The sequence below is a fragment of the Ovis canadensis genome, chromosome 26 (assembly GCF_042477335.2).
Source record: "Ovis canadensis isolate MfBH-ARS-UI-01 breed Bighorn chromosome 26, ARS-UI_OviCan_v2, whole genome shotgun sequence".
NCBI lineage: Eukaryota > Metazoa > Chordata > Mammalia > Artiodactyla > Bovidae > Ovis > Ovis canadensis.
In genome coordinates, this window is record NC_091270.1 from 50,707,431 (window position 1) to 50,730,636 (window position 23,206).

The 23,206-nt window shown below is 43.3% G+C and overlaps 1 protein-coding gene across 9 annotated transcripts in view; it reads left to right on the forward strand.

The window, feature by feature from the left end:
* IDO2 (indoleamine 2,3-dioxygenase 2) overlaps positions 1 to 23,206 on the forward strand; it is a 67,808-nt gene that overhangs the window by 41,528 nt on the left and 3,074 nt on the right. For all 9 annotated transcript variants that reach the window (XM_069573013.1, XM_069573006.1, XM_069573007.1 and 6 more), the window contains one exon: positions 15,975 to 16,026. In XM_069573013.1, the coding sequence (XP_069429114.1) occupies positions 15,975 to 16,026 (52 nt within the window). The remainder of the gene's footprint in view (positions 1 to 15,974; positions 16,027 to 23,206) is intronic.

Below are 23,206 nucleotides of genomic sequence, written 5' to 3' on the forward strand. Positions count from 1 at the left end.
TGGCCTGAGAAGGTGATGGGATGATTTCTTTTGTGTCACCCCAAGGCAAATTTGCCCACACAGACATCTTATACAGGTGTCTATTATAAAAAGTGACTACTAGGCACTCCAGTGAGAGACATGATGGTCTCCACCTGCAACTTTCAAAAGTAACCCCGACAGCACCTTCCACTCTCTACGCTCCTTAACCATGTGGCCTGAATTCTCCTTTCATCAAAGGGTGAAGCCTGTGTGATGTACGTGGGCTTGTGACATGCCTGTGACCAGTAGAACTCAGCAGAAGTGACACAGCATGACTTCCCAGGCAGGGTGAGAAAACGTGATCCAGCTGCCAAGGTGTGCACTGAGTCATGACGAGAAAAGTCCACTGGGGTCACCAGGGCATCAGAGAGGATGTCAGACCATGCAGAGAGGCCAAGGGTAGGTGCCCCATTTGGCACTTGGCACAGGGGTGAATAAGCCCCTGGGAGAGTCTTAAGTTCCCACTGCCCAGGCACCTTCAGTTCCGTCTCCTCAGCTGAGGACCCAAGCACTGGGAATCAGATAGCCATCTCTGCTGAGTCTGGCCCTGATTCCTGCCCTGCAAGGCCGTGCTCACAATACAATGGTTATACTATGCCACTGAGTCTGAGTAGTTTGTTACTTTGCCGGAAGCCAGTGTGAGGAATCCCGCCCGTGACAAGGTCATGAGGAAGGAAGCTGACATACACAAGGCGTGCTCAGACTTCAGGGGCCCCTCTGGAAATTCCTAAGCATGTACCCCAACAAAAATCTGCCGGTTTTTGTGCTCTGCTTTTCCACTTTTCTGACATTCTCTGGAAAAAGTCAATTCAGGGCTTTAGTCTTCTGCATTTGAAAGAGTGTTTCGATCCAAAAGCCCCTCTGATGGCTTTCTAGCCTGCCTGCAGGACTCGCACAGCTGCGCATGTGATTGTTTGAGGCCTCCTGACCACAGGAGGCACAGGAAGCTTAAAACTTCCTAGGAATGTAGGGGCTTCCGAGGAGTCAAAATCCTTAGAATAGGACTGATTAAAGGTTTCATTTGTTGAGCCAATACTTGCTGCCAAATTTTCATATCCTTTATTTTTAGATATAGTTGGTATATAGAAAAACAAGTAGTAGACCTGGTATTAGCAACATTAGATCTTTGAGTTAAGTACCTTCTTTGTTATAACCCACTGCACCTTTGTTCTATAGAGATATAACTTTAACGCTTTAAGGAGATGCAGATTAAAGAAAAACACTTCAGGGGAAACGAAATTAACATTCATTAAGGAAGAGAGCCAAAAAGTGTTAACAAGCCTCCTGGCCAGAAGATAATGTAAATCACCTGAGACCTTTTGTATACAAAAAGATATACAGAAAGTGTCTGGGCTTCAAACGCTACATAATTTTGTGTTACCCATTGATCTCCATGTTTTATCAAAAGTATAAAAGGCCTTCTGAACAATAAAGGATTGGACCAGTTTCTCGGACTAGTTTCTTGGCCTGGTTTCTTGGGAATCTTGCTCCCCCCGTGTCTCTCTCTCTCTCTCTCTCCTTTTCCCTCCCTCTGCTCTTTACTTTAATTTCAGGCTGAATTTCCATCTGGGGCTCAGAGGCTCGCCAGGTCTACTTACTTGCCCTGGCTGTTAAGACTTGCACGAAAGGGAGCCTAAGGCGAGGCACCCTTAGATATTCAAGCGAGCGCCGGTGGCCCAACGTAGATGGTGCAAATTCCTTGTCTGGAATTTTATTGGTCTTCCGCGTAACCCAAGCTATTCAGCCCTCTTCCTCCACTTAGTTCTCCTACTACACTATTTCTTCCTAATCTAATCTTATATTTCTTATATCAATCAGTAAATAAGTTTTTCTCACGCCAACACCGTCCACCCTTCGAATTCCCTAGATCCACCGGGGCTGGACCCCGGCAGTTACTTAACCATGGTAACCAGAAAGGTGACATTATAAAAATGAGAGATAATAGAAAGTTCAAGGTGTAAGGAGTCACATGAAATGTTTTAGCCATTGGTTGAATTTCTTTGGTAGCTGAATTTTGTCTGCCTGATAAATAGAGCTCAGCTTCACTGCTTTCCTCCTCCAGATGGAGCTTTCCACGATTCCTTCTTTCTGAGTTCAGCTTTAGCATGAACTGTTTCTTCCTTTTCCCCACAAAGTCCTCCTTTCCAGGAATTTTCTGGTCTGGAGTCATGCCTGAAGGAGTGCCCAAGGCAAGGGAGGAGGCAGGGCCAAGGTAGAGCCTCTTGCTCTCGGGCTGCAGTTGACAAATGAGAACCACCCTGCAGTGACCTTTGTCCAGCTCACACAGGATTTCCACTTCACAGTTTTACCCAGTTCTCACTGCTGACTGGAAATCAAACCCAGACAATCCTTTTTCCATAGCCTGACTCCCTCCAAAACAGAAGTCCATTACCACGTCACACATGTGGACCTTCACACTGCGCACCTGGGACCTGGGTTCAGCACTCTTGTTTTGGTGGTAAACAAGCAAATCAACCATGTCAGAGTTTTGGGCTCCATTCAAAGGCTAAACTGTGCTCTGATTTCCAGGCATCCAAAATATGAGTAAGCCTGGATTTCAAGCCTGTGTGGTTATTAATGGCCCTTGTTCTCTGAGTTTATTTTCTCAGAAAAGCTGAGGGATAATTATTCTCTCTGAAAAGCCATGGAAACTATTGCCTTGTATTTTCTTCTGATGTAACGCCATTTCTGGCTTACTCTTTGTCAGCTACAAATTGGCACTTACCAAGAGCATTGCCAAAGAGTGAACAACAAAGGCATTTGCCATCTGCCTCTACAGACATTGAACCCCATGCTGCTACAGCTGCTGACCTTCAACAACCCCAAAGGGAGTTCAGGGTGAAGCGAGGCACTCTGTGCTCCAGGGAATCTGGTGGGACAGGTCTTTAGATAGGTGTTTTTAGGAACAGATTTTATGATCTAAATCCTTGTATCTCCTCATATCTAGAGAAGCACTAAATCCCTTCATGATGACATCAGATCCTCATGACTAACAAAAGCCTTTTGTAAAATGGGTGCTTCATGGCATTGAACTCCCCCTTCACTGAAACCTTATATATTGACTTTCCCCCACTGCCGCTTTGGAGCATTCCTCAGGTATCTGAGGTACTGCCCCCCTGGCTTCAGTCCTCATTTTGACCTAAATAAAACTTAACTCACAACTCTCTAGTTGTACATTTTTTTTTTTTTAGTCGACATCTTAGTAGCTGTAGGGATTGTTCTTTTATTAGTAATGAGGGGTCAAAATGTTTGCTTCTGACAGTTTGGTAAGTGTGAATGCCCTTCACATTACTGATTACTTCTGATTACTTCACTTAGTTTTGTCTAAGACATTTTCCTTCTTAACTTCTGAACTTATTTTTTAAATTTTTATACTTTAAAAATTTACTTAATTTTTAAATTAGAGGATAATTGCTTTAGAGAGTGTTATGTTGGTTTCTGCTGCACAACACCACCAATCACTCATAATTATTTATATATAGATATGGGCTTCCCCGGTGGCTTAGCCATAGAGAATCCACCCGCAATGCAGGAGATGTGGGTTCAAACCCTGGGTCAGAAAGATTCCCTGGAGGAGGAAATGGTAGGCCACTCCAGTATTCTTGCCTGGAAAATCCCACAGCTACAGTCCATGGGGTTGCAAAAGAGTCAGGCACGACTTAGTGACTAAACAACAACGGTGTGTGTGCATGCTAAGCTGCTTCAGTCGTATCTGACTCTGTGCAACCCTATGGACTGTAGCCCACCAGGTTCCACTGTCCATGGGATTCTCCAGGCAAAATACTGGAGTGAGTCGCCATGCCCTCCTCCAGGGGATCTTCCCAACCCAGGGACTGAACCAGTGTCTCTCATGTCTCCTGCATTAGCAGGTGGGATCTTTATCACTTGGGCTTCCCTGATAGATCAGTTGGTAAAGAATTCATCTGCAATGCAGGAGACCTGGGTTCGATCCCTGGCTTGGGAAGATCCCCTGGAAAAGTAAACGGCTACCCACTCTTGTATTCTGGCCTAGAGAATTCCATGGACTGTATAGTGCATGGGGTCACAAAGAGTCGGACACTGAGAGACTTTCACTATCACTGACATCACATGTTCTTTCACTTACCACTAGTGCCACCTGGGAGGAGACGGCAATGGCACCCCACTCCAGTACTCTTGCCTGGAGAATCCTATGGACAGAGGAGCCTGGTGGGCTGCAGTCCATGGGGTCACTAAGAGTCGGACACGACTGAGTGACTTCACTTTCACTTTTCACTTTCATGCATTGGAGAAGGAAATGGCAACCCACTCCAGTGTTCTTGCCTGGAGAATCCCAGGGATAGGGGAGCCTGGTGGTCTGCTGTCTATGGGGTCGCACAGAGTCGGACACGACTGAAGCAACTTAGCAGCAGCGCCACCTGGGAAGCCCCAACAGCAGCCACGTATGTAGAGCCTCTCTCTCTTGAGCGTCCCTCTCCCCACCCATCCTAGTCCTCTAGGTCATCAGCTTGGGAACTTACTTTGTCTAAATCCATTTGGAAGAGAATGAACATTGTCAATATTCTCTTCAAATAGCATACAATTATATGACCAAGGGACCAAGTTCACATTTCTAAAGGTGTTTTCGCTTATGGACTAGTGACACGCAGTGATCTGAATAAACCCAAATTATCTGAGCCATCATCTATTCCCTTAAATCTAATTTCATCCCGTGAGTGCAGCACATCTGAAGGCAAGCACACACACATATACACAGGGTATTGAACAGTTTTACAAATCTTCACAGAAGATTTTTTAGGGCTGTAAGCAGAAACATGCATTGCACATCATACATCGAAGACACCTAAAAATCTACAGTGATCATTACTGTTTTATACGGTGAAGGCTCACTCAGACTTGCTTATATATATATACATACACACATATATTTTAAATTAAAAAAAAATTTTTTTGGTTGCCCTGTATGTGGAATCTCGGTTTCCCAACCAGGGACTGAACCCAAGGCCTCTGCACTGGAAGTGCAGAGCCTTAAACACTGGACTGTATATATATAACTCTTGCTCCTCACTCTTATGTATACATTTATTTTTTTGCCTGTAGGATTTCCTCTAGTGAGAGTCTCTGTTGCTGGGAAACTCATCTTAAAAAATGCCTTATTTTTCCTTTTATTTATTTATATTTTATTATTTTTATGTTTATTTATATCTTTCATTTTTGCTAGTGACTATATTCTTAGGTTCTGAGTAGATCAGTACTTGTTTCCATTGTTGCTTCTGAGAAGTCTGTCTCCTGTCTTCTTCCCTGTCTTGTCGTTTAGCCACTCAGTCACATCCAACTGTTTTTGCGACGCCATAGACTGCAGCCCGCCAGGCTCCTCTGTCCATGGACTTCTCCAGGCAAGAGTACTGGAGCGGGTTGCCATTTCCTCCTCAGGGGATCTTCCTGACCCAGGGATCGAACCCGTGTCTTCTGCTTGCCAGGCAGATTCTTTTCTACTGAGCCACCAGGGAAGCACTTCTCCCTGTCTACTTGTCTTCTTTTGCCTGCCTATTTTCTGTGTTGTTCAGACTATTACCCCTTGACAATGTTATGCTTCTTTACTTGTTATGATTCATTACCCTAGAAAATCCTCAGCCATGAAACCCTCACAAACTGCCCACCTCACTCCCTTTCTGCTCCTACTGGAATTTTTTCCTTTCTTTAAATATATCTAAAGAATTTTTACAATGTTGTATTGTCGCTCAGTCATGTCCAGCTCTTTGTGACCCGTGGACTGTAGCCCACCAAGCTCCTCTGTCCATGGGATTCTCCAGGCAAGAATACTGGAGTGGGTTGCCATTTCCTTCTCCAGTTTCTGCCCCACAACAATGCAAATCAGCTACAATTATATTAACACATACATCCCCTCCCTCCCTCCTTAACCTCCCCCACCACCCATCGCACCTCTTCAGGTCATTACAGAGCACCAGACTGGGCTTCCATAGTAAGCCCGGTGCTACACAGTAACTTCCTGTCAGCCATCTTACAGCGAATAGTGTATCTCTGTTGATGCTGCTTTCTCAATTGTCCCACTCCCTCCCTCCCTGTGTCCACAGCTCTACTCTCTACATCTACTTCCTACCAGAACTTTAATTCTGGGTGTTAGACCATTTCTCTTTGCCTTCCATTTTCCTAAAATCTTGCTGCTGTTTTCCCTCTCTTTCTTTCTCTGGGCTGCACGTTGGATTACTTGGACTTCCCTGGTGGCTCAGATGGTAAAGCGTCTGTCTACAATGCGGGAGACCTGGGTTCGATCCCCGGGTCGGGAAGATCCGCTAGAGAAGGAAATGGCAATCCACTCCAGAGCTATTGCCTGGAAAATCCCATGGACAGAGGAGCCTGGTAGGTTACAGTCCATGGGGTCGCAAAGAGTCGGACACGACTGAGCGACTTCACTTCTTCTACCGATCTAATTAAATCCTTTATTCTTCAAACTGCTTCTGACCTACTAGTAAAGACACACCCTGAGTAGGTTACCTGATTTTTCATTTCCAGAAGCTGTTATTGTTTTCAACTCTTTTCTTTTTGTAATTTTCTGTTTCCTATAAATGTTTTCAAGCTTGCTTAAATGTGGGTAAGTGTAGTTCTTTATAATCAGTAGGTGTGATAAGTGTGACAGTTTTAATATTTGGCACTTATTTCTGTTTCATTTCTGATTTCTCATGGTGGTTGTCATGTCTCTTTTTTTCTGTGCTTGACCTGTTTTGCTTTGTTTTTCCACTTTATAATGTTCACTGTTCTTGAAATATCATTTGTAGGCAGGCTCTGGACTAGGATAGAGAAATATTTGTATTTGGTTCTTTCTGACTCTTGGGAACACTAAAATTCTGGATCATCATCTTAAATAAACTTGAGCAAGTAAAGACCCATGTGTCAATCTGACAGTTGAACCTGGGCTAAAAATGGGCAAAAGCAATGGTCCCAACTTCTCAGGAACAGATTTTTCATTTTTCTAAGTCCTGTTTTGCTTGGTGCCAAAGTTAGCTCTAATGCTTTCTCCTGTGGCAAGCAGGGGTGAATTGAGGGCCTGACTCATACAGAAGTTGAGGGTATAGCATCTGGGACTCCCTGGATAAGATGAGAAGAGTGTGGAGTAAAATTCCTCACCAAGGCTGGAACCTGGGCTCCTATCATAGCCACTAAACCAGAGCCCTGGTGAACCTGAATTGACAAATGCTTTCACGGAAAAATGTCTCTCCATTCCGGTTTTCTGCATCCTTGAGTTTCTACTTTCTTTGCATTTTGGCTTAGTGGCTCCTTGCTGTCTTTTTGGCTCTTCAATTGTCTTTCAGATCCTTTCATATTTATCCAGCTTTTTCTGTTTGTTTGTTTTCAGTGGAAGGATAAGTCCAAGTAAAACAGCCTTCTGTTACCACAAAGGGAAGTCTCTTTCAGGAGGACTGTTTGCATCGCTTCTTCCCTTGTGTTTCTGCCGTCACTCTCTCTGCACCTGGCTGCCATCGTCGCTTGCCAGGACTCCTGCAGTAGCCTTCTGCATCCTGTCTCTCAACTGCCTTTTTCCTAGTCTAATCCACACTCTGTACAGAAGCCTGCATCTATGTTTAGGAGTGCAAATCAGATTGTGTCACTTTCGTTCTGAAAACTCTTCAGCTTCTCTCCGAGTACAGTCCAGTATGGCAGCCTGTAGCCGCCTGTGGCCACTGAACACTTGCTATATGGCCGGTGTTAAATTTTTAGCTGCATTTAATTTTAATTAATTGAAATTGAAATTAAAAAAAACTGAATCAGTATAAAATACTTTTCTGTTAGATACAGCTTTAATGTTAGAAAGATTCACTTTCACTTAATTGTTGAAAATTCAGCATCCAAATTAGAATACACTCTAAGTATAAAATAAATTTTAAGTCTATAAGAATGTACACAGAATCTCAAATAATTATTTTTAGAAACCTCATTAATAATTTTTTGTTGGACACATTTGAAATGATAATATTAACTAAAACATGGCATTGGTATTAATTTTTTCCTTTTTTTTTTTTAACCTTTCGAAATAGCTCTAGTAGGAAATTTAAAACTACATGTGTCCATCAGGCTTCCCAGGTGGTTCAGTGGTAAAGATTCCACCTGCCAATGCAGGAGATGTGAGTTCGATCCCTGTGGGAATTGCACACACACAAAAAGATACAGTTCGGATGGATAGTTCAGTTACGCATCTGCAGTGCTTTGCTTTAGATGTCTGTAACAGGTGCTTTCTTTTCTAAGTTGTTTCAGGCCTGTCTGACTCTCTGCAACCCGGTGGACTGTAGCCCACCAGGCTCCTCTGTCCATGGGATTCTCCAAGCAAGAATACTGGAGTGAATTATCATGTCCTCCTCCAGGGGATCTTCCTGACCCTGGGATTGAACCCACGTCTCTTGCATTGGCAGGCGAGTTCTTTACCACCAGTGCCACCTGGGAAGCCCCCTACTGACCTGTGTGGGACCATCATGAGCATTAATAATGTCATGTGAAAATGCTGCAGTGATTCTGGTTCTGTAGTTTTAGTACTGACCCAAAGCAAGGATTTGCTGTATTTTGTTTTGTTTAAAGGCCCCTTCTCAGTATAAAACCTAAATCCTTTGCCTCTGAAACATTGAAATAGCAAGTTCCCTTTGGTTTTCCAAGCAGAACAAAAATATGATAAAATTTTCACACAATGAGCATGAACTAATCAAGAACAGACATTGTATTTCTCTTCAGATTCACTTAAATGCAAAAGAACAAGATACTCAACCCAAATGGTTTGTGTTTTTCAGAAGGACAGCAAGGGAAGCTTTGAAAGATATCACCCCCACTTACTAAACACACCTGAGCTTGGCCATCGGGCAGAAGCTGCAGTCCAGGGGTCATTTCTCTGCTTTTCTAGGAAGACATAGGGAAGGTCATGGGGGAGGCTTAACTCAGCTGTGTCCTTGGGTCGTCTGTGCTCCCTGTAGGATAATGTCACTGGCTTTCAGGAACTGCCCTTCTTCGTGTAAGCATACACACATATGATCCAGAAGTAAGACTATTTACATGGCTTTCATCCCTCACCAGTCCCGTGTGAATAGATGGTCTCTATCTGGTGTAGAGAGAAATACTGTCCATCAGCCTTGGTAGGGATTCTAAGGCTTTTCCACATTAGCGATGAATACACCTGCTCCAGTCTTCTTGCTCCCTCTTGTGGCAGAATTCCTTTAGCATTGTGCCTGCCTTCTTTCGATCTCCCAAAGCCAGGCTTGGAGCTGATATTCTTCTTTAGGTTCCCTTTGTGTGTGTATGTCCCTTCAGTTGCTCAGTTGTGTCTGACACTCTGCAGTCCCATGGACTGTAGCCTGCCAGGCTCCTCTGTCCATGGGATCATCTCCTGCATTGACAGGTGGATTTTTTACCACTAACATCACCTGGGAAGCCCCTTAGCTAAATGGTGGAGTGCGTTTGCTCTCTCCCAACGCCACAGAGTCCCACTCCACCTGCTCACTACCTGGGCCCACTCTTGCCACCCTCAGGAGTGTTGCCAAGAAGGTCTCTCTTGGTGCTGAGCTGAGCTACTCTTGGAAAGGGATGATGTGGGTAAAGTGAAATATTCTCCTTATCCTCTTCAAGCATCCAATCTTAGCATTTTTGCTCCTCTGGTGCTCTAGAACCTCCAAGGACTCCTGGGCTTGTGCAAAGGCTGTTTTGTCCATGGTACTGTGTGTGCTCAGTTGCTTCAGTCATGTCTGACTTTTTTGACCCCGTGGACTGTAGCCCACTAGGCTCCTCTGTCCGTGGGATTCTCCAGGCAAGAATACTGGAGTGGGTTGCAATTTTCTTCTCCAGGGAATCTTCCTTACCCAGGGATCAAACCTGGGTCTCCTGCATTGCAGTGGGATCCTTTACCCACCGAGCCACCTGGGAAGCCCATCTTATCCATGGGTGACTGTCTAAATCAACATTCTTTGTGGGGAAGAGAGAAGAAAACTCTTATTCGGCCATAAGCATGGCATCACTTGCATTTCCCTGATTTATAATGAGTTAACTCGCTGTGTATCTGGGGCGGAGGGGTGGAGGGGTGGAGGGCTGTGCTCGTGTGTGTTCACCGCGCATGTTCCTGTTTTGTGAAGTGCATGGCTTTCCTTAGTTTTGGAAATGTCTTTTTATCTTTTACTCATTGCCTTTAGTCAGCTTTTTGGTACATTCTGGAGGGTGATTTTTGTTAGCTACATGTTGCAAATGTTTTGGATTTTCTTATTCTGCCTTTTGAAAGCAGAAGTTCTTAATTTAAACATAGCCAGAGTATTGGCCCTTTCTTTTACAACAGTCTATTTTTAGGAAGTCTTATGTAAGATATAATTTCATAATCAGAGGTCATAAATATATTTTTCTATGTTTTATTCTGAAATTTTTTATCTTTCACCCTCAGCCCTTAATACACGTTTAATGATTATCTCTATAGAGTATGACCTAGGATATACATTCAATTTCCCTTCTGTGAATCATCACGAATCTTCAATATTAGCATCGTCTTACACCAGATTTTCTTAAACAATTGGATCTCTTTCCAGGCTCCCTATTCTGTTTCATTGTTTCTTTGTGTTTTCCTATACCAAAACCATCTGTCATAAGAGAACTGTAGCTTCACAGTATTTCTCATTTTCAGGGAAAGAACTGCCCCCCACACACACACACCTTTGCTCTTCTTCTCCAGGGATGCTTGTCTTATCTTTGACCCTTTGCCTTTCATATAAACATAGAATCAGCTTGTCAGATCCCAATTAAAAAAATAAATCTGTTAAGGACTTTGCTCAAATTGCAGTAAATCTATATTCTATAATTTGGAGAAAAATTACATGATTTTGATGTTCTCTCTGGTCCTTCTGATCAGGGCAAGTGGAGAGATGGAGACTGAACACATGATGTCAGCAGTCCCAACCATTTTGGCATCAGGAACTGGTTCATGGAAGACAATTTTTACACAGGCCAGGGAGATGCTAGCAATGTGGAGTGGCCATAAATACAGGTGAAGCTTCACTGGGTCATCTGCCACTTACCTCCTACTATGGAGCCCAGTTCCTAACAGGCCACCCACCTGCACCTGTGGCCCAGGGGTTGGGGACCCCCACATTAATGTGCTCCCCATTCATATCTTTATATTGTTGGGTATTCCTCTATTGTCCAGGGCCTGAAATTTACTCAGAGAACTCTTCTTTAGATACATTTATTCTTCTAGATGTTGATACAGAGTTTTCTTTCTCATCAAAAAAGACATTTCTTAAACTTTTTTGATTTCTTTCAAGATATAAGAGATTTAGATATCTTCTACCTTATTCATAATTACTCTGTGTTTTTGTATCTAATGAATATTATCTTTGAATTTGGCATAATATAGTCCATTATATCTACTACTGTGGGCAGGAATCCTTTAGAAGAAATGGAGTAGCCATCATGGTCAACAAGAGTCTGAAATGCAGTACTTGGATGCAATCTCAAAAATGACAGAATGATCTCTATTCATTTTCAAGGCAAACCATTCAATATCATGGTAATCCAAGTCTATGCCCTGACCAGTAACACTGAAGAAACTGAAGTTGAACAGTTCTATGAAGACCTACAAGACCTTCTAGAACTAACACTCAAAAAAGATGTCCTTTTCATTATAGGGTACTGGAATGCAAAAGTAGGAAGTCAGGAAACACCTGGAGTAACAGGCAAATTTGGCCTTGGAGTAGAGAATGAAGCAGGACAAAGGCTAATAGAGTTCTGCCAAGAGAACACACAGGTCATAGCAAACACCCTCTTCCAACAACACAAGAGAAGACTCTACACATGGACATCACCAGATGGTCAATACTGACATCAGATTGATTATATTCTTTGCAGCCAAAGATGGAGAAGCTCCATAAAGTCAGCAAAAACAAGACCAGGAGCTGACTGTGGCTCAGATCATGAACTCCTTATTGCCAAATTCAGACTTAAATTGAAGAAAGTGGGGAAAACCACTAGACCATTCAGGTGTGACCTAGATCAAATCCCTTATGACTATACAGTGGAAGTGACAAATAGATATAAGGGACTAGATCTGATAGACAGACTGCCTGATGAACTATGGAATGAGGTTCATGACATTGTACAGGAGACAGGAATCAAGACCATTCCCAAGAAAAAGAAATGCAAAAGAGCAAAGTGGCTGTCTGAGGAGGCCTTACAAATAGCTGTGAAAAGAAGAGAAGTGAAAAGCAAAAGGAGAAAAGGAAAGATATACCCATTTGAATGCAGAGTTCCAAAAAATAGCAAGGAGAGATAAGAAAGCCTTCCTCGATGATCAATGCAAAGAAGTAGAGGAAAAGGACAGAATGGGAAAGACTAGAGATCTCTTCAAGAAAGTTAGAGATACCAAGGGAACATCTCATGGAAAGATAGGCTCAATAAAGGACAGAAACGGTATGGACATAACAGAAGCAGAAGATATTAAGAAGAGGTGGCAAGAATATACAAAAGAACAGTACAAAAAAAAGCTTCATGACCCAGATAACCATGACGGTGTGATCACTCACACTTACCTAGAGCCAGGCATCCTGAAATGTGAAGTCAAGTGGGCCTTAGGAAGCATCACTATGAACAAAGCTGGTGGAGGTGATGGAATTCCAGTTGAGCTATTTCAAATCCTGAAAGATGATGCTGTGAAAGTGCTGCACTCAATATGCCAGCAAATTTGGAAAACTCAACAGTGGCCACAGGACTGGAAAAGGTCAATTTTCTTTCCAATCCCAAAGAAAGGCAATGCCAAAGAATGATCAAACTACTGCACAATTGCACTCATCTCACACTCTAGTAAAGTAATGCTCAAAATTCTCCAAGCCAGACTTCAACAGTATGTGAACCATGAACGTCCAGATGTTCAAGCTGGATTTAGAAAAGGCAGAGGAACCAGAGATCAAATTGCCAACATCCGCTGGATCATGGAAAAAGCAAGAGAGTTCCAGAAAAACATCTGTTTCTGCTTTATTGACTATGCCAAAGCCTTTGACTGTGTGGATCACAATAAACTGTGGAAAATTCTGAAAGAGATGGGAATACCAGACCACCTAACCTGCCTCTTGAGAAACCTGTATGCAGGCCAGGAAGCAACAGTTATAACTGGACACGGAACAACAGACTGGTTCCTAATAGGAAAAGGAGTACATCAAGGCTGTATATTGCCACCCTGCTTATTTAACTTATATGCAGAGTACATCATGAGAAACGTTGGACTGGAAGAAACACAAGCTGGAATCAAGATTGCTGGGAGAAATATCAATCACCTCAGATATGCAGATGACACCACCCTTATGGCAGAAAGTGAAGAAAAATTAAAGAGCCTCTTGATGAAAGTGAAAGAGGAGAGTGAAAAGGTGGCTTAAAACTGAACATTCAGAAAACTAAGATCATGGCATCTGGTCCCATTACTTCATGGCAAATAGATGGGGAAACAGTGGTTGACTTTATTTTGGGGGACTCCAAAAAATATAGATGGTGATTGCAGATGGTGATTGCAGCCATGAAATTAAAAGACACTTAATTCTTGGAAGGAAAGTTATGACCAACCTAGACGGCATATTAAAAAGCAGAGACATTACTTTGTCAACAAAGGTCCGTCTAGTCAAGGCTATGGTTCTTCCAGTGGTCATGTATGGATGTGACAGTTGAACTGTGAAGAAAGCTGAGCGCTGTAGAATTGATGCTTTTGAACTGTGGTGTTGGAGAAGACTCTTGAGAGTCCCTTGGACTGCAAGGAGATCCAACCAGTCCATACTAAAGGAGATCAGCCTGAGTGTTCATTGGAACAACTGATGTTGAAGCTGAAAGCCCAATACTTTGGCCACTTGATGTGAAGAGCTGACTCATTTGAAAAGACTCTGATGCTGGGAAAGATTGAGGGCAGGAGGAGAAGGGGACAACAGAGGATGTGATGGTTTCTTGGCATCACCAACTCAATGGACATGGGCTTGGGTGGACTCCAGGAGTTGGTGATGGACAGAGAGGCCTGGCGTGCTGTGGTTCATGGGGTCACAAAGAGTTGGACATGACTGAGCAACTGAACTGAACTGAACTTATCATATCTTTGGATCTCTCTTTATTCCTCATTTAGGATGAAATTGATATTTGATATGAAGCTTGAATCTAGCACTTTGATAACCACTCATTAATTCTAATAATGATCTGTTGACTCTCTGGGTTTTCTACATAGAAATCATATAATTTGAGAATAGCATTGTTTTGTTTTGTTTTTTTCATTTACCATCCTTATAACTTTTCTTTCTTTTAATTTTTGTTCTTAATCTTCAGGCGAGGTGGTACCTAACATAGTGTTGAATGGAAGTGCTGATACTTGGTTTTGTCTTACATTGTAAAAGACATTTTTAATATTTCACTATTAAGTGTAATATATCCTGAAGTCTTTCTGTGGATTCCTTTTATCAGTTTAAGGAGTAATTTCCTGCCTATTCCAAATTAGCTAATTTTTTTGTTTGTTTTAATCATGAATGGATTATTTCTATCTTGAAAAATTTTATATTAAAATTACCTCACATTTGGGAATTACCTAATGGTCCAGTGGCTATGACTCTGGCTTCAATCCCTGGTCTGGGAACTAAGATTTTATAAGCTGCGGGGCATACTCAGAAAAAGAAAAACAAATTATCTCATGTTGTTGAAAACTCATTTGACTTTCCCTCCTTAAATATGATGAGACGGGTAACACATTAAACTACCTCCAGTCACTATTGTTGTACATAGTACTTAGCATATCTGTGGGAACACAGCACCAAACGGAGAAGACCCAGAAACAGGGCCCAGCGAAAAGTCCAGCGCATGGCACCTTGGTGCAGATGAGCAGGGAGGCTGTGGCAGCCCCAGAACCTGGGAAGCCCTGAGGCTGAGGCAAGACTTGAGTTACCTGGGCCCTGGGGGCTTCAGAGAAAATGGAGATAGAGGACCAGAGACCAGGTGTGACCGTGGAAAAGGTAAATTGATGATATACAGATGTCACTGATATACAGATGACCCAAACTGATGTCATTCTTTGGGTCTCATCAAAAAAAAAGTTTCTGTGTTTTTTTTTTTTTTCTTTGTTCAGAAACAAAGAAACATAGACAGGAATCTGGATAACAGAAACAGAGAAAGAAACATGTCAGATCCCAGAGGGTCACAAGCATGAGGAAGAGAGAATCACGGTCAAAAGAGGATGGATAAAAGGGACTTTTCTGGTGGTCTAGTGACTTTACCTTCCAGGGCAGCGGATGTGGGTGCCCTGGTTGGGGAGCTAAGATCTCACCTCTCTCTTGGCCAAAAAAAGAAAAACACCAAAGCATAAACCAGAAGCAACACTGCAACCAATCCTCACAGACTTTAAAAATGGTCTGCATAAAAATACAGTGGGTAAAAAAGAAACCCGAAGGAGCTCAGTACAAATGTGAGGACGTGCTTCCTTGCGTACCAGTTAATAAACTAGTGAAAGCAGTGAGCCCACTCCCTGACTTAGGTTCAGAGCAAACTGCACAGGCCAGTGAATATAGGTCGGTGAGCCTGTGCCCGGCCAGGGGCAGCAAAGCCTGGGCGCAGTGCCCTCCACACTCTGCCCGGACACTGAGGGGTCAGAGAGCAGATCCTCTCTGCTTTTCTCCTTTCCGCTTCCCAGGTTCTCTCAAATATTATGTCTCTTTAAAAAGATGACACTAAGTGTTTTAAAGATGGGCTTGACCTCCCTTTTTGGTTGTTGTTCAGAACAGGGAAGAAGCACAGGTGGAAAAGGCCAGCTGTGCAGCTGTTCCTGGAAGCAGCAACGAGGGGGCGACAGAAGGGGACATTGCTCCCGCTTCCAGATTTCTCTGTAGATCAGATAGGGGAGGCACCCGGGAGGGCTTCGGAGCCCGAGCACATGGAACCTATTGCTTTTGTTGCCTGTATTAAAGTTCACATTTTGATTTCTCCTCTAGATTACGTAAATCCAGACGTATTTTATTCAGTCATCCGGATCTTCCTCTCTGGGTAAGTACAGTTCAGGTCTTCTCTGGCTTGAAACGTCTGTAGCCTTTCCCAGACTTACGAGGGGAGAAACAGGCAGAAACTTCCCAGAGAAAGAAAGACACCAAGTAACTCTCCATAACAAAGGAATCACCCGGGGATTCACTCTTGGATAAAAGCAATGGGGAATGGGGTGCCATCTGCGTGACAAACGACACTGAAGGATGACTATTTAGAGTAATTGTCCTGAGGCCATCCCTTTAGATTCGATTTGTATTCACCTTTCTTAGAAAACCACCTGGAGGAAGGAGGGAGAAAGAGCTCAGTGTGCCATCCCAAAGCTCAACTATTTATATCCCTTTTCCCTTCCCCTCCCTCTGAAAAGCTTCCTTCTAACATTCCTGGAATAGCTACCCCATGACAGTTTTTCATATTCCTGGTAGTCTTCATGATTAGATACATTTCTTATTTATAATATATTAGTCATAATTTGACATATTTTAATGAGATGGCTTCCTATTCACATCAACTGAGAGAAATGAAGATTTTAAGGATGAAGAGTAAAAGGTGGGAACAGTGGGTAAAAGAGGTAAACGTGGAATAGTCATCACCTAGAGACCATCTTGGAGAAGGCAGTGGCACCCCACTCCAGTACTCTTGCCTGGAAAATCCCATGGATGGAGGAGCCTGGTAGGCTGCAGTCCATGGGGTCGCTAAGAGTCAGACATGACTGAGTGACTTCACTTTCACGCACTGGAGAAGGAAATGGCAACCCATTCCAGTGTTCTTGCTTGGAGAATCCCACAGACAGGGGAGCCTGGTGGGCTGCCGTCTATGCGGTCGCACAGAGTCGGACACAACTGATGCGACTTAGCAGCAGCAGCAGAGACCATCTTGATAACTAGAAGGTGCCTGAAGCACTGTTGGTAGAATGTTAAGCTGTGTCTGGATGTAGCAAGAGTCATACCTAATACCAACATCAATAGATGTGCTGATTCATCAGTAGCTTTAGTGCATGGAGTCACCATGTATATTAAGTATTTTCTCTAGACTGCATGAGTGTGTGGATGTGAGACAGTTCAGGGAAGGCTAGCCTGGGTGTCGACCCCTCACTGTAGGGACAGAGAGTGGAAGCAAGTTCTCCAGAGAATAACTTGAGAGTAACTGGTGCCTGGATTATGGGGAAAAGAGAAGGACAGGGGAAGAGCAAAGGAATGGAATTGAAAGTGTATCTCAGGATTTATACTTTCCCTGTGTACCCTTCACTCCTGAAACCCCCACAAAAGGATTATCCATCCTGTGAAAGTGTTAGCCGCTCTGTTGTGTCCCACTCTTTGCAACTCCATGAACTGTAGTGAGGTTCCTCTGTCCATGGGTTTCTCCAGGCCAGAATACTGGAGTGGATTGCCATTTTCTTCTCCAGGGGATCATCCTAACCCAGGGATCAAACCCAGGTCTCCCATATTGCAGGCAGATTCTTTACCATCTGAGCCACTGCAAACCCTTAAACTACATCCTAAAGAGGTCACAGAGGCAGTCGTCCCTGGGTGGGCTCAAACCACCAATCTTTTGGTTAACAGCTGAAGACTCTTCTTGCTCTCCATCTTTAGCATGTACCATCACCAGGGAGGCTTCCCGGGTGGTGCTCGTGGTTAAGAAGTCACCTGCCAACGTAGAAAGAAACTCAGGTTTGATCTTTGGATCGGGAAGATCCCCTGGAGGAGGAAATGGCAACTCACTCCAGTATTCTTGCCTGGAAAATCCTATTAGCAGAGTAGCCGGGTGGGTTAATTCTATGAAGTTGCAAAGAGTTGGACATGACAGAGCCACTGAGCACACACACACAAAGGTTAAGACAAAGATCTGATTGTGGAATAGATTCTAGCAACAAATATTAAATAAAACATGCAGAGAAGCTTTGGTAGGATTAGAAGGGAGAAGAAAAGGCCATTAAAAAAACAAGTTTGAAATAGCCTGGGATTTAGGAAGACCTAATTCTGGAAAATCTCTTCGTGCTTCACTTTCCCTTTGAGTCTGTGTTGGTCTCCACCATTCCCTAACAAATAGCACAGTTTAGCAAGCCTCACTCATGATCTCACCTTCCTATGGATCACAAGGCCAGGTAGGCTTGGGACCTCAAAAGGCTGAAGTCAGAGGGTCTGCTGGGCTTGAGCCCTGATCCTGAGAATCTGGGGAAGATTCACTTCCAAACTCATTCAGGTGTTCAGCAGAATCAGCTCTTCGTGGTTTGGGAACTGAGGTCCCTTTCTTTACTGGCAGAGTCTGCTCTCAGCTTCTAGAAGCCTCCAGAGTCGCTTGTCACACACGTATGTTTTTGTGTCTGCTCAGTCACTCAGTTTTGTCCCGCTCTTTGCAACCCCACGGACATAGCCTGCTGGGCTCTTCTGTCCACTGAATTTTCCAGGCAAGAATAGTGGAGTGGATTGCATTTCCTTCTTCAGGGGATCTTCCTGACCCAGGGATTGAACCCTCAGCTCCTACATCTCCTGTATGGACAGGAAGATTTTTTACCACTGCGCCTCCTGGGAAGTGGCAAAAGGCCCCTGCTATTCAGCAACGGCACTCTTGACTCTTCTCATAGTTCAGACCTTTCAGAGGTCTCTTGCCACCAGCCAGAGAAAACTCCCTGCTTTTAAGGTCTTGTGTGATTAATCTCCTCTAGGTAATCCAGGATAACAGCCTATATTAAGGTCACTAGTTAGTGGCCTTAATTACACCCTCAGGGTTCCTTTTGCTTGCCATATATCATATCCACAGGCATGCTGTCTTATAATATGAACAGTTCTTGGAGTTAGAATGGAAATCTTGGGGCAAAGTTTTTAGAATTCCTTCTCCAGTAAGTCCCCTACATATGAATGAGTCTGTTCTGAGAGTCCAATCCTAAGTCCAACAAAGTTTGCCTAGGTTCCCAATTAACACCATCCAATATATGGTATCGTACCGAATAGGTTTATAATACTTTTCACACGGATAATACATAACAAACACACACAAAAATTTTTTTAAAAAAATTGACCTTACAGTACAGTACCTTGAAAAGTACAGTAGTGCAGCACCACAGCTGGCACCCAGGGGCTGGCATCCAGTGAACAGTTAAAAAGAGTTACTGGCTGGGGGAAGAGAGGAAGTAGGGGATGGTAGAGCTGAAGGGTCATCAGCAAATAGGAAATGGAGGGCAAGCTGCAGCATCTTTGAAAGTTATTAACTGCAGGGTTCCTAAGTAGGGGACTTCCTGTGTCATGATTAAATGGACACCAGAGGGTAACTTCATTTTCATTAAAATAAGTTTCCGGGTCAGTGATGCCCTTTATCTCTGATCTACATAAATGCCCGCTTTCTGTTTCTGAGCCTCAAAGTTATTCCCCAGATAGTTAAATAAACCAAATGGCCAGTAGCCATTCCTAAAAATGCTGGTGGCCAAGAATGTCTGGATTGTTGAATGTTCCTAGTAGACTTGTCTTGAAAAATCTAAATCTGTCCCTGTGTTCTTGGTTTGTCCTACGCTTGCTTGATTTATTATTTCTGTTGACTTTAAAAAAAATTGACTTAGAAGTTTTGAGAGAGTCCATCTGTAAATGAAACAGTTGCCTTTATTTCCCATTCATGTTAAATTTCTCAGGGAAGGTATCAGTCCCTTTGGAAAAAAATATCATTGCCTTTCTTTCTTTCTTTGTTCCTGTTTAACCATCCCCCTCTCTGAGGTTTACTAGAAATATGCTACAAAAAAGGCTAAAAATAAACTTGCCTATAGGGACTTGAAAGGAAAATAATTCCTTTTCTTCACCAAGAACAATTTGGGCCTAAGAAGTCATGGGAGCAATTCTTGGGCTATTGAGAGGAATCCAGTTTTTCTTCCTCAGATTAATCTCATCATAGATGGAGAATATGGGTTTTGAAAATAGATGCCTTCTTTTTATTTATTTTTAACTTTCACACTGTTTTTCTTTTATTTAATCTGTTAAACTGGCCAGGTCCTTTCAAGAAGTACACTTGGATTTACATATTCTGGGGCTTCTCTGATGGTTCATACAATAAAGAATCTGCCTGCAATGCAGGAGGCCCAGGTTCGATCCCTGTGTCAGGAAGATCCCCCGGAGAAGGAAATGGCAACTGACTCCAATATTCTTGCCTAGAGAAATCCATGCACAGAACAGTCTTGTGGGCTGGGCTATGTAGTCCATGGGATCACAAAGAGTCAAACACAACTGAGTGACTAACATTATACATATTCTAGACATTTAATGTTTAATTATATTATGCTATTTTTCATCCCTTCATTGATCAAATACTTAGTGAGGACTATGTCAATGCCAGGCATGGTTCTATTAATAGGTGCTGGGAATGAAGCAGTAGAACAAACAACCAGTTCATTCCTGTGGAGCTTACGTGTTAATCATAGCACATGTTTATTAATATATGAATAATTAATGAATGAATATATGAATTATAATTTACTACAATTATAAGTAAATAAATGTATTTTATTTTATTAATATGAATTAATGAATAAATAAATATAAGGAAGGCAAGTATCATACTCAATGTGTTACAACAATAAAAGCTATAGACAAATTTAAAGTAGAATAAGAGCATTAGGGAATGTTATGAGTGGTGGGTGAAGTTTTTATTTATTGTGGTCTGTGAATGCCATGTACCTAAAGGATGTTTAAGAAGACACTCAAAGGAAGTGAGGAGTAAGCTACTCAGGTACCTGCTCCGTGCAAAAGGAGCAAGGTCACAGTGACCCAGGTGTGGGAGGACTTTTGAAGGAAGAGCTGCCCTGAGCCCAGAAGTGCTCTCAAGGAGGAAAGGTGGGGAGAATGAGGAATACAAGTGATGGGGAGACCAGACCATACAGAGGTGCCTTGGTTTCTTTTCTGAGTGTGATGAACAGCACGGGCGAGTTCTGAGAAAAGTGACGTGAGCTGTCTGAAGTTTCAGGCCTTCACTCATCTTCTGAGCGGGGGAATAGAAGGGACCCAGGAAAGCACTTAGGAAGCTCCAACCGCAAGATAGCATGGTGGCCTGGGCTTGGATGGGGGCAGTAGAGACACTGAGAAATGGTCAGTTCTGAATCGATATGGATTGAAGGGAAGGTTGACAGGATCTGCTCTTGGATTGCACATAGAATGGAAGAGAAAGAAGTCCATCAGACAGGACTCTAGGTTTATGGCTGGACCCATAGAAAGAATGGAGCCGCCATTGGCTTTTCTCCGAGGGCAGAGACATGGGAGGAGCCGACCTGGCAAAAGGAAGGGGGGATGGAGAGGTCAGTTTGGGGTGAAGCCCTTCCTATGGAGATGTCTAGTTGGCAGCTGACCACTTGTATCTGGAAAAGGCTTGGGTGCACATTTGTCAATAGTCCCGTTATGGTGGCTTTGAAATCCGTGAGGTGAGATGAGATGATTTGAGAATGAGACTAGGGAGAGATGCAAGGACTAAGTCCTGAGAGTGTCCAGCACTTAGAAGCGGTCATGAAGGGAAGGGGCTAGGGAAGGAGCCCAGAGTGACCGAAGGAGACCATCAACAGGATCACAGAGAACAATCTGAACCAATACTGCCAATGTTTGGTCCACTTATCACACAATAGCCGTCCGGTCTTCAACATTTCTGCCCCATAAAATGTTGTTTAGAAGTTTTATTGGACCAGTGTCCCAAACTCTGATGAGTCATCACACCTTTCTGGAATGCACTTGATGCTTTCAGCCGCTCTAGATACTAGGTACAAGTTAGGAGGGACTTCACAGGTGGCTTAGTGGTAAAGAACCCACGTGCCAAGGCAGGAGACGCAGGAGATGTGGGTTTCACCCTTGGGTCAGCAAGATCCCCTGGAGGAGGAAACGGCAACCCACTCCAGTATTCTTGCCTGGAAAATCCCATGGACTGAGGAGCTGAGTAGGCTACAGTCCATGGGGTCGCAGAGTCTAACACTGACTGACTGAGCTCGTATGCACAGGTAAGGAGAACTGAGGCTAAGAAGGGGCTTGTATAAAGTTACCAAAAAATGAAAGGAGGGAGCTGAGGTTACAATTCAGTGTGAATAGTATGATAAAATGGCTAATATTTATTGAACACAATATTTTTCAGACACCGAGCAGGTATTATTTTAATCAGTTCTCCCAACAACCAGTAAGATTGATACTAATATTATTCCGATGAAGAAACTGAGGCTTGGGAAGTGAGTTAACTCAGCCAAGGCTCAGAGTTAAAAGCTGAGACTCAATTCCACATCTGCCTAAGACAGAGTCCTCTCTCCTAAGAGCCACAGCAGGTTTTGATCTTAGACTCAGACCCTCCCTGGGCTCCTCCCATTCACTCCGGGCTCTTCTGTCTGTCTGTCATCTCCTTGTGTGGTGATATTTCTCCAAATGCAAAGGCCACTATGATATTCATCCAGCAAAACTGCAGAAGAGCCGATGCAAAACAGCCCCCAAAGAAAATGAGTGTTTCCTATTCAGGGAGGTATTTGAAAAAGGTCACGGATGCCCACTGAGCCGTCTGTCTGAGGCTTCTGCATGTGCGTGATGTGTGTGTTACCCTTCTCTTGAGCAAGATGATCTTTAGAATTACAGGAAGGACGGCAGACACCAACATAAGTCTGCCATCTGCTATTTAAAGCACTAACAACAGGGTTCCCGGCAATAAGAGAAGAATATTTTGTTCTCATCAAACGAAATTAACATGTGGGTGGGTGGAGTCTTGGGAAGTGAAACTAGAGAATTACCAATTCAGGGGTCAAGTTCTAGTTGCTGCGCTAAGAATGCTGGTCCTGGAGACAGTGCCTTGAAACTGTTTCTCTATTCAGTGGGTTTTAAAATGCCTGCCTGTATCTATTCCAGGAAGAATAAGTGAGAAAATGTAGGTGAATGTGATATGTAAACTATATTCTCGCCTGGAGAATTCCGTGGAAAAAGGAGCCCGGCAGGCTACAGGCCATGGGGTCACAGAGTTGGACATGACTGAGTGACTAACACACACACAGTGTATTCTTGGGGTTGCTGATTCTGTCTCATTGTGGAGTTACCCACATACACGCCGAGAGTGTTCAAGACCCTCTAAAATATCAGACAGTGAAATGAGTAAAATGGTTGGGGGACTCAGACAGAGGGAGACTCAGACAAAAAGATAAGGACATGGAATCAGGGTGACAGAAGAGGAGAGAAAAGAGAAGATAGGAAAGGGT